The sequence below is a fragment of the Myotis brandtii genome, unplaced genomic scaffold (genome assembly GCF_000412655.1).
Source record: "Myotis brandtii unplaced genomic scaffold, ASM41265v1 scaffold421, whole genome shotgun sequence".
Classification (NCBI taxonomy): Eukaryota; Metazoa; Chordata; class Mammalia; order Chiroptera; family Vespertilionidae; genus Myotis; species Myotis brandtii.
In genome coordinates this window covers 2,645,221-2,656,663 of record NW_005366140.1, presented here as the reverse complement: position 1 = coordinate 2,656,663, position 11,443 = coordinate 2,645,221, and the positions used below count along the sequence as shown (strand labels likewise).

Below are 11,443 nucleotides of genomic sequence, written 5' to 3'. Positions count from 1 at the left end.
GTCATCAGGTCTGACCGGGGCTGTCCCATCACCACCAGCAAGGGCGGCTTCCCAGAGGGGACATTGTCGAGACTGGGTTCCAGGGCCTCCACCCTGCGGAGGAGTGACTCCATCTACGAGGCCTCCAACCTCTATGGCATCTCAGGTGAGCGCAGAGCAGGCAACTGAGGGATTGGGGTTGAGGTTGGGTGCGACTGGCCAAAGGTTTATATAGCCCAGAAGGGGCGTGGCCACGGTTGGAACCAGGCCTGGCCCCACCCCATTCCGTAAAGACTGGCAGGGGCGCTGCCCTGGCCTGTGTGGTTCAGTTGGTTGGTGCGTCCTCCCTTACAACAAAAGGTTTTGGGTTCAATTCCCAGTCGGGCACATACCTAGGTTGCGGCTTCCATGCCCATTTGGGGTGTGTACAGAAGGCAACTGGTGGATATTTCTCTCTCACATGAATGTTCCTCTCTCTCTTTCCCTCCCTTCCTCTCTCTAAAATCAGTAAACATATCCTCTGGTGAGGATTAAAAATAAAACTGGTCAGGGGGAAGGGAGCGTGCCTGGTGGGCTCTGGGGTGGGCAGCAGCCAGCCCCAAGCCCCCTGTCCCTCAGTTCCTTACTCTCCACCCCGTGCTTTCCTCAGCCATGGACGGGGTTCCCTTCACGCTGCACCCCCGATTCGAAGGCAAGAGCTGCGGCCCTCTGGTGAGTCTGCCCTGGGGGAACTTGGGTCTGTCCCTGCCCATCGCCTTTCTAGACAGGGACACGGGGACCATCATCCAGGCCCCCGGCCCCCAGCACTGAGGCCCAAGTTTCTGGGTTGGGGGAGGCTGGAGACCAAGCGGTGGGGCTGGAGGGCACCAGTCTGGAGGTGCTGGAATGGGGGAGTCCCGAGGGCAGCTGGATGCTGGTGGCCAGAGGCTGTGGCAGGAAGAGGGAGGGGATGTCCAGGCAGATATTGAGAGAGGCTCGAAGATGAGGGGATGGGGTTCCAGGTAGAGGTCTGGGTCCAAGACTGACCCGCCCCTGCCCACCAGGCCTTCTCTGCCTTTGCTGATCTGACCATCAAGTCGCTGGCAGACATTGAGGAGGAGGTAGGTGCTGGGGCGGGGAGGAAAGGCAGGGGGTGCTGGGACCCTCCCCACGCAGGCCACCTGTCTCCCCCAGCTGCACCCCACCTCTCCAGGGCTGGAGATCACTTAGTCCCTCAGTGGCTCTCCCCCCGCCCCCTATGCCTCACAGCACCCTCCACGGCCCCTCCCTCACTCTGTGCTCTTCCTCCCCCCTCAGTACAACTACGGCTTCGTGGTGGAGAAAACAGCAGCTGCACGCCTGCCCCCCAGCGTGTCATAGCCCCTTCCTGTCCCAGGGAAGGGGCCCCCGCCCCACACCCCCAGGACTGGCAGCTGCCCCACCCTAGCTCATGTTGGGGACCTTGGCAGCACAGGCCATTCTGGACCCTCAGCCCCATGGGGAGCTGCTAGCCCGATGGGGGTGGACCTGGCTGCTGGGTGGGGTCTCCTGCCCCAGGCCCCGTAGGGCAGAGGTGGGGCTATGGAAACCGGTGCCTTCACGTCATTTGTGTCAAGACTCTCTGGTGCCCGGAGGCCACAGGCTGTCCTCTGGGCAATAAACACTATGCCGCCTGCCGCCTGGAGTCCTGATCCTGGCCCTGAGCGCGGCTCGTGGTCTTCACCGTGTGCCAGCCGGACAGCCGTGACCCCGCAAGCGGGGGAATTCCCGGGGAGGTGGCCCCGCTGCTCCTCCTGTTCCGCAGATGGAAACTGAGGCCCAGGAGTCTAGGTCACGAGGAAGACCCAGTCCTGCTCCTCTGTCCTTGCGCACAGTAACGTCATAGTAACAGCTGCCATGTATCTCGGGGACCACTTCGCAACACCTTAGACAGGTGTCTCATTTAATCCCGTCACAGCCCGGTGGGAAGCCCCTGTCCTGTCACCGTTTTACAGATGGTGACACTGAGGCAGCGGACAGCTCAGGTCACAGCTGGGCTTAGACCCAGAGCCTGCTCTCCACCAGAAAGCTGTCTGCATCCTTTTCCCTCCGCTGAGCTATGGCTACAATGGTCGACCCTCATTATTCGCAGTCGTTCCATTTTATACTAAAGTTGCGGAGAAAACGGAATGAGTGAATCTTGGGCTCCTCAGGGAAATGGGTGGGTTTCTAGGAGTAGCTGTGGTCACATTTTTGTCAAGTGGTTGATACTTGATTATTATACGGATACTGCTGCATCGTTAACCTTGAACTCGCTGCCAACAGCAGTGTAACTCACACCTGAACACAGCTCACCTCACACATATCTTCTCTGATAGTACGAGGCAGCCTGCTGGAGCTTAGGAATACCAGACGGCACTTCGGCACCACGCGTGGGGGCCTTTTTAAACGGCGAAATGCCAAGAGAAAGCACAGGAATGGGAAAAGTAGACCGCAGAAAAGACTCGTTTACAGTCTGAGCTGGAACAGGAGGCAGGGTGTCACCCTGCTCCGCCTCCCGGGACTCCGATTGTGCCCTGCCCTGCACGTGTCCTCCAGGGACCACGAAAGCACCAGGAGCATTTTGATTTGGGGGTTTGCAAATACGTTGTAGCCGGCAAGAGCATGTGCAAACGTGGAGTTGCAAGCAATGCGGGTGGGCGGTGTTGGTGAGATTCCTGCCCCAGGCTCCTGTCACGTGTCTGCCCCTCCCCTCTGCTCTCCCCCACATCCCCGTAGCATCAGGAAAGTCCCCAGGTCTGTTCGGCTCAGAGGCTAAGGGTTATTTCTCATCCACACCAGTGCCCGGGGCGGTGAAGCAGCAGGCTCTGCGGGTCAGTCGTAGTTGTGGAAATCCAGGTGAAGGGGCAGCCACTATCTCCTGACTGGGGCGGGGGCGGGACACTCAGAAAAGTCTGGGCTATCAGTTAAATGGCCTAGCTAGGAAGTTCCTTGTTCAAGTTCAGGTCACAGCTCATTGGCCAGAATGGGTCCCATGGGGCCTAAAGGGACAAACCACCCAACCGTACCCTTATGTCTAACAACACGACCCCAGGGGCCTGAGGGACGAGGGTTTCCTGCTCTGGGGTCTGAGGGGGGAGGGTGAGCCCTGTTCTGGGGTCTGAGGGGGGAGGCGAGCCCCTGTTCTGGGGTCTGAGGGGGGAGGGCGAGCCCTGCTCTGGGGTCTCAGGCAGGAGGGCGAGCCCTGTTCTGGGGTCTGGGGGGGAGGGCGAGCCCTGTTCTGGGGTCTGAGGGGGGAGGGCGAGCCCTGCTCTGGGGTCTCAGGCAGGAGGGCGAGCCCTGTTCTGGGGTCTGGGGGGGAGGGCGAGCCCTGTTCTGGGGTCTGAGGGGGGAGGGCGAGCCCTGCTCTGGGGTCTCAGGCAGGAGGGCGAGCCCTGTTCTGGGGTCTGGGGGGGAGGGCGAGCCCTGTTCTGGGGTCTGAGGGGGGAGGGCGAGCCCTGCTCTGGGGTCTCAGGCAGGAGGGCGAGCCCTGTTCTGGGGTCTGGGGGGGAGGGCGAGCCCTGTTCTGGGGTCTGAGGGGGGAGGGCGAGCCCTGCTCTGGGGTCTCAGGCAGGAGGGCGAGCCCTGTTCTGGGGTCTGGGGGGGAGGGCGAGCCCTGTTCTGGGGTCTGAGGGGGGAGGGCGAGCCCTGCTCTGGGGTCTCAGGCAGGAGGGCGAGCCCTGTTCTGGGGTCTGGGGGGGAGGGCGAGCCCTGTTCTGGGGTCTGAGGGGGGAGGGCGAGCCCTGCTCTGGGGTCTCAGGCAGGAGGGCGAGCCCTGTTCTGGGGTCTGGGGGGGAGGGCGAGCCCTGTTCTGGGGTCTGAGGGGGGAGGGCGAGCCCTGCTCTGGGGTCTCAGGCAGGAGGGCGAGCCCTGTTCTGGGGTCTGGGGGGGAGGGCGAGCCCTGTTCTGGGGTCTGAGGGGGGAGGGCGAGCCCTGCTCTGGGGTCTCAGGCAGGAGGGCGAGCCCTGTTCTGGGGTCTGGGGGGGAGGGCGAGCCCTGTTCTGGGGTCTGAGGGGGGAGGGCGAGCCCTGCTCTGGGGTCTCAGGCAGGAGGGCGAGCCCTGTTCTGGGGTCTGGGGGGGAGGGCGAGCCCTGTTCTGGGGTCTGAGGGGGGAGGGCGAGCCCTGCTCTGGGGTCTCAGGCAGGAGGGCGAGCCCTGTTCTGGGGTCTGGGGGGGAGGGCGAGCCCTGTTCTGGGGTCTGAGGGGGGAGGGCGAGCCCTGCTCTGGGGTCTCAGGCAGGAGGGCGAGCCCTGTTCTGGGGTCTGGGGGGGAGGGTGAGCCCTGTTCTGGGGTCTGAGGGGGGAGGCGAGCCCCTGTTCTGGGGTCTGAGGGGGGAGGGCGAGCCCTGCTCTGGGGTCTCAGGCAGGAGGGCGAGCCCTGCTCTGGGGTCTAATAGGGAAGACAGCTGTCTTGGAGGGTGGGGAGCCCCTGTTCTGGGGTCTGGGGGGGAGGGCGAGCCCTGTTCTGGGGTCTGATAGGGAAGACAGCTGTCTTGGAGGGTGGGGGAAACCATGCACAAGGTACGTCCTCCCCCACACACTCAGCTGCCCTGAGAGAACTAGGCCTCCAGTGCTGAGCTATCTCCCCATCTCCCCTGTGGGCTCTGCGGGCCCTGCCAGGTCCCGCCCAGGCTGCTCTGGCGCCCGCCTGGGAATTCAATCTGGCTGGAAAGCAAAGGTTGTTTGTTTTCCCTGGTTGCCTTCTCAGCTACCCCGAAACCATCCCTGGATCACTTTCCAGGGCAACCGGGTGTGATCGGGGCCCTTGGATGACCTGTGCTGGCCTTGGTCTAACTGGGCCAGCTGTCATATGACCCTGCGAAATCCCAACCCTCTGTGCCCTGCTGGGCCTGGCCCCTCACAGCATCCGGGAGGGCCCAGGGCCACATCAACCCGAACAGCCCCAGGCACCCTGGCTGGCTTGGCTCCGTGGATGGAGCTTCGGCCTGCGGACTGAAGGGTCCTGGATTCGATTCCGGTCAAGGGCACACGCCCAGGTTTCGGGCTCGGTCCCCAGTAGGGGGCGTGCAGGAGGCAGCCAATCAGTGATTCTCATCATTGATGTTTCTGTCTCTCCCTCTCTGAAATACATAAAAATATACCTTAAAAAATAAAATAAAAAATGTCAAACAGCCCCAGGCTGAGCTGACATCGTCTTGGGCTACAAAGGGAACGAAGCCTTACCTATTCCTGCCTTTTGCTCGCTCCTGGGCGCTGAGAGCCAGGCAACACCGGAACCCGGGTACCCAGAGGGACGAGGGACCTTTTGGAGAGACACGTCCCAGCTCCACTGCTTGCCAGCTGGTGACCCTGAGCAGTAACTTAACCTCTACACTCCCAGAACATTTCATCACCCCAAAAGGAGGCCCAGCAGCCACTCCCAGCTCCTGGCAGCCCCCGGCCTGCTTTCCGTCTCTGGATTTGCCTGTTTAGGACATTTCATACAGATGGAATCACAATATGTGGCCCTTAGTGTCTGGCTGCTCTTACTCAGTGTGCTGTTTCCAGGGTTCATCCGTGTTGCAGCGGGCGTTAGTGCATCATTCCTTCTGATGGCTGAGCGATAGTCCACTGTGCAGATGGACCACATTTTGTTCATCCATTCATCAGTTTGTGGACCTTTGGTGATTGTCACTAGTACTGCTGTGAACATGCATGTGCAAGGACTTGTTTGAACACCTGTTTTCAATCCTTTTCGGCCTCCTTACATGTTGTACTCCCACCCTAGTCCTGGCTATGAGGCGAGGGGCCCAGCTTCTAGCTCCCCTGACCAGTCCCGGAGTGAGGCCCTCTGCACCGGCAGCCAGCTGGTCCTTCTTGTTCTCTCTCCTCCGCCCTGAGTCCCCAAGGCCTGCCCCATTCCAGGGAGTTTTAGAAACTGGAGTCCCCGGTATCCTCAGGAACCTGCTCTGTCCTGGATCCCGCTGTGATGGGGTTCCAGCCATTGCTGCTGGGTGGCCTCACTTCTCGGGCCTCAGTTTCCCCATCTGTGGGTGGGGTTGTCCTGAAGATGAACTGAGGACAGGAAAGCCCCTGGCCCATAACATTTATTCTCATTTTATCCTCTTTGTTGATATCCATCATGCTCCCCAAGAGCCCACGCTCACTGGGCATGCTCACGTACATGGTCTCCTGACCCCACGCCACGGTGCGGAGGAAGTCTGTGCAGCTTCCCAGGGACCCAGGGAGGAGAGGCCAAGGCTGGTGGGACACCCAGGTCTGTGATCAGCTGGGTCCCTACCCAGGGTCAGGCTTGGGGACCAGCCGTCCTGCTGGGTGCTGCCCCTTCTCTGCCCATTGGGAAGAGTCCTAAGGGGGTTTCCTTTGCTGTGGCTGAGCCTCCTCTGCTCCTTGGGCCCGGGAGTCCTCACGTGGCTCAGGAAGGGACAGGCTGGAAAATTCCTGGGACATCTGCACATTGGGGTAGGGGTGGGGGGTCAGACCACCCCCACTCCTGGTGAAATTTGTATTTTGAAGATTTGTGGGAGACAGTTCCCAGGGCAAACCCCGTCTCCCATTCCTGCCCTCCCCACCCTCACTCCTGCCACCCCACTCCTTACCCCAAGCCCAGGCTTGGCCACAAGCACATTCAGGTGTGGCTCAAGTGACGTGGAGATAGTGCGGGCCAGAGTTTATTTGCAGGATGGGAGTGGGGCCAGGGCCCCTGGAGACTCCTGGGACTGAGTTATCCACTCCAAGCGCTGCCAGTTCCACGAGCCCCAGAACCTGGCCATCAGCCCATCTTTCTCAGCCACCAGGCGCCTCAGCTGCCATACATTGACAACCTACTGTGCACAGGCCCCCGGAATGGCTTACACGGAGTCTCATGGGAGCCCTAGGCAGAGGGATCGATTCTGTCCCCATGTTACAGACAAGGAAACTGAGACACGGAGTGGTGAAGCCCTCACCACGGACCCACAGCCAGGAGTCTGGGTGCAGCCCTGCAGGGCTGCTGTGGCCCTGGGCTTCTCTGAGCTCTGCACACACAGGTTTCAAATGCTCACAGACTGGAAGGAGTCGCAGAGACTTGCACTGTCAGCAGCATGGGGGTTACAGGACCTGGCTCTGATGCTCAGTACTGGCCGGGGGACCCGTGGTGAGTCACTGCCCCTCTCTGGGCCTCGGTTTCCTCATCTGTAAAATGGACGGAGACATTTAGAGAACCACTGCCTAAGCCCCACCCGCCCCTCCTGCCTATCCCAGAACCTCATTGTCTGCGTTGCTGCATTTCCCAGTCTCCCCTGCAGCAAGTTGTGGCCATGTCCTGATCAGTGCGAAATAAGCAGAAAGGTCCCAAGGCCTCCCAGGAAGACTTTGGAAAGATGCTGAGCCAGCCCTGGCCTCTGCCTTTCTCTATGAATGAGGGTGTGAAGGCTGGAACCCTGGCAGCCATTTTGTGCCATGAGGCAACTTTGAGGGCAAAAGCCAGAGATGCTACGAACTGAAAGAGAAACCACGCTGTACTGCTACTGTGACTGATCTCTGCAGACGGCTCTTTCTGCTGCCTGACACCAGCTCTCTGTCCCTGACCCCTGAGCTCACACCAGTGTGGAATCTTTCCCCAACCCCCCTGGCTTGTGTCCCAGCATGCTGCGCATCTCATGGGTGACCCCTTCCCAGTGCCCCCCACCGACCAACAGTGTCCGGTGCATGCAGGATGCAGACAGGCTGCTCTCCCGGACACCCCCCACAGATGCAGGCATGGAGGCAGTGACTGAGGGTCTGAGGGGGTCCCCAGGTTCTGGGCAGAATGAGTAGGGGATTTGGTGGTGGGTACCCTGCTGGGGCGGAGCCCTGGGGCTGGCCTTGGAGACTTCAGCGGAGCGGGCAGGGTCATCTTCGAAGTGCGGTGGGGACAGCTCACGGAGACCCCGGCGGGTGGCCTGGGCAGCCCGGAGCAGCGCGTGGGTCAGCACGGCCACCAGGGCCAGGGCGCCCAAGCCGAGGATGGAGGCGGCTGCTGCTCCCGCCTCGATCTCGAAGAGCAGCAGAGCATAGATGGATAGTCCTGAGGAAGGAAATGTTTCTCATTTACTCAGTCTACAAACACGTGCCCCCCAAGCCCCGGGAGAGCTTCCCACAGAGGGGCAGTCATTCAAAACCGTCCAACACGGTAGGCACGTGGATCAACTCGTCGATCCTCTCACAGCCCACAAATATATCATCACGACGTCAATTTTACCATAAAAGGGTGAATTTCGTTCTGTGCACTTCACCACAATTAAAACAACCCAGATCTCGGGTTTTCTGAATCCCTGTCATTGGCCTTCAGTGAATCGCGGCTCCCCTCCGGCCTTGGTTTGCTAATCTGAACAAGGCAGTTGGTGACCTGGCCTTGAGGGCCTTGCTGGTCCAGCATGCAGTCGGCACCATTCATTTCTGTGGGAACATTTACCAGTGTCTACCCCCTAGGCCAGCCGTGGGCAAACTACGGCCCGTTTGAAATGAATAAAACTAAAAAAAAAAAAGACGGTACCCTTTTATGTAATGATGTTTACTTTGAATTTATATTAGTTCACACAAACCCTCCATCCATGCTTTTGTTCCGGCCCTCGAGTCAAAAAGTTTGCCCACCCCTGCCCTAGATCCCAATAGTACCTTCTCCCACCCTGTGTGACAACCAAACACTTCCCCAGATATTGTCAAATATCCCCTGGGGCATAGCCTCAGCCCCCATTGAGAACGGCCAGTCCAGTCCCTATGCCCACCCTGGAGGCAGGTCTAGAAGCTCTGACCCACCCCTGTGGCATCAGTGACGGGATAGTGCTAGGCGTGGCCAATCAGAGCATTGCTTCCCGTCTTGTAGTGATTGGTGCAGGGCTTTCACAAGACCCAAGCTCAGCCAATGAGAGTCAGCACTGAGATTTTTGCTTGGGATATGAGAACCCAGAAATTTTCTTACTGCAACCCCTGGGGAACTGGAGAGAGAAGCCGAGGGCTGACAGAGGATTTCTTGGCACTTTATGGGAGTGTTTTATGCCTTCTTTGGCTCTGTACTCTTGCTTTTGAAGATGACACATTGTATCTGACGTTAAAGTGAGGCCAAGGGTGTTTTTTGCTCTAAACAATTGTTTTTCCAAATTATAAGAGAAAGTTTATTTAGAAAGGTACAGCCAGCTGGGCTATGTGGGCTTAGGAAATGAGTTACGGAGGCAAGAGAAGGGCCCTCGGAGCTTAGGAAAAAGAAAGAGAGGACTCGCCTGGGGAAGGAGAGGGGGAAAGGCTGAGGCGTGCTCAAGAGAGAGAAAGAGCGTGCGGCTCTGAACATTTTTGAAAAGGTCTTTATAATTATTCTTTTGGCTCTGGTTAGCAATGAATGGAGGATTGACTGGACATACTGGGCAATTCTTGCCAAGTGAGGTCACCTAACCTTAGAAAGAATCTAAATCGGAGCTGAACGAATTCTTAATGCTTGATGAGACTGACATAGTTACTTTTTTTTTTTTCCCCTTTGTGAGTTTTCTCATATTTTAAAATGAGGATACTTTAAGTCTCCAACATGTTTGCTGGCTCGTGAAAAGACGGGAGGTTGTAGGCATTTTGTTGAAAGCACAGATACAACCATCTTTCTAAGGGGAAACGGGAAGAGGTGAAGCAAGAGGCATTTCTGATGGGCTCGTTTGAGCACCTGGATTCAATCACACCTGAGGCCAACAATCCCCTGGTCTTTTCAGATACGCTGGTCACCCCATCCTCTCTCTTTGCTGCTGGTGTTGTTAATCCTCACTCAAGGACATTTTTGCCATTGATTTTTAGAGAGAGTGGAAGGAACAGGGAGAGATAGAGAGAGAAACATCTCATGTCTATTGGTTGCCTCCTGCATGCGCCCTGACCCGGGGCCAGGGATCAAGCCTGAAACCGAGGCATGTGCCCCTGACCATAATCGAACCTGGGACCCTTCAATCCCAGAGCCGACGCTCTAACCACTGAGAAAACCGGCTAGGGCTCCACTCTCTTTTAAAAAAAAGAAGCCATACCTGGGGCATTTTATTAAGTCAAACAACAAAAGTTAAGCAGAGTTCCCTGCACTTTACATACAAATTCCCATAGTGAGCCCCGGGCTCACATCTCATAAATACGTATTTTAATTGTGTCTCCTAAACATTTGTCAAGATTACAACCAAATATAACATGTCAGGAGTCTCTTTAAAGAAACGTGATGATTTGATGCGTTTACCAGGAGGTGTGGGTGAGAACATTGATCTAAGTTATTAAAAGCCAGGGAGGAAAAGAGGGTGATGTGTCCTCTGGCACCCAGCTAATTATTTTTACTCTCCTTCATGTTTGGGGATTTTAAATTGTATTTCTGGTTTATAAAGTATATCCCCCCACCCCCTTAAGCCATTCTTGAAGTTCTGATATTTGTAACCAAAACAGTTTTTTGCTAAGGCCAACCTTTGAAACTATCTCCTGAAACTACCAAGGACATAGAAAATTTTGTTCAAAACCAAATGTAGAAAACTGATGAATCAGGAGTGTTCGGAAGACAAGTACCCTTTATGAATCCTCCCCCCGCCCCCATCACCCCCCACTGGAGCCAGATGCCATGTGCGGGCTTTTAGGAGGATTAACTCAAAATCCTCTCAGCAATTCTATTAAGCAACAAACTGTTATTATCCCATTGTACTGATGAGGAAACTGAGGCAGAAAGTGTCAGACCCAAGAGTCAAACACAGGCAGGGTGGCTCCAGAGTTGACCCCGGTTATGGGACCATTAACCCTGGCCGTTCCCACCCACGGCCCCCACACCCCACGTCCTGTCCCCGGCACGCACCTGCTAGGTAGACAGAGACCCCACAGCAGAAGAGGCCCACGGCCACATGTCTGAGGAGGCGGCAGTCATAGAAAAACCAGTCAGACCTGGGAAGAGGGGGCAGGAAGAGGGGGCTCTGGAGGTGGAGCTGCTTGGGGAAGGTTGGGGGGGGGGAGTGGCCCAGCTTTGGGGGAAACAAGATCTGTGTGAGGATCCATCCTGAACACTCATCCATTGTTCCAGGTTAATGTTCACCACCATTCACCATCCAGCCATTCCTGTAGATTATTCAACCATATAGCTACCAATCCATGTAACCATGCCCTATGAATTCATCCGTCCACTCATCCATGCATCCATCACCCATGCATCCATTCATCACTTATCAACCCTAAGCCTAACCCCGGTCTCTCTGCACTCAGGGCCTAGTGCCCCCTAAATGACCAGAGAGCTAGCCGGCCCCTGGCCCTCTCTGAGCCTCAGTTGGCACATATGTAAAGCGGGTGGTGGTGGTGGGGTCGCAGCAGTGGTTTCACCTGCTATACATTTTCAACTGATAGAATTGAGAGAGAGGCAGGGAGGGAAGGAAGGAGGGAGGGAAGGATACATGGGGGGAGGAGAGATGATAAAGGGATGGGGGAAGGAAGGGAAGTTCCCCCCAACCTAAGGCCCAGAGAGGGGTCGCGGCTCGCCTGGGCTCGCCCAGCCCCGGGCC

The 11,443-nt window shown here is 57.3% G+C and overlaps 2 protein-coding genes across 3 annotated transcripts in view; one reads left to right on the top strand and one right to left on the bottom strand.

Moving 5' to 3' along the window:
- Positions 1-1,635, top strand: part of MVB12A (multivesicular body subunit 12A) — a 5,185-nt gene extending 3,550 nt beyond the window's left edge. The window contains exons 6-9 of the mRNA XM_005873883.2: positions 39-145; positions 629-690; positions 1,023-1,079; positions 1,276-1,635. Of these exons, the coding sequence (XP_005873945.1) occupies positions 39-145; positions 629-690; positions 1,023-1,079; positions 1,276-1,338 (289 nt within the window). The 3' untranslated portion in view covers positions 1,339-1,635. The remainder of the gene's footprint in view (positions 1-38; positions 146-628; positions 691-1,022; positions 1,080-1,275) is intronic.
- A 4,953-nt stretch (positions 1,636-6,588) lies between these two features.
- TMEM221 (transmembrane protein 221) lies at positions 6,589-11,303 on the bottom strand. Of its 2 annotated transcripts, XM_014545792.1 has the most exons (3): positions 10,750-11,237; positions 7,753-7,983; positions 6,589-7,109 (listed from the first exon to the last, which is right to left on the bottom strand). In XM_014545792.1, exons 1-3 carry the CDS (start codon positions 10,961-10,963, stop codon positions 7,048-7,050), a joined length of 507 nt encoding a protein of 168 aa, XP_014401278.1. In that variant the 5' UTR covers positions 10,964-11,237; the 3' UTR covers positions 6,589-7,047. The 2 variants fall into 2 exon arrangements, with proteins under 2 accessions (XP_014401278.1, XP_014401276.1); XM_014545790.1 differs by having other exon boundaries at positions 6,589-7,983; positions 10,750-11,303.
- Between the last annotated feature and the right edge of the window lie 140 nt (positions 11,304-11,443).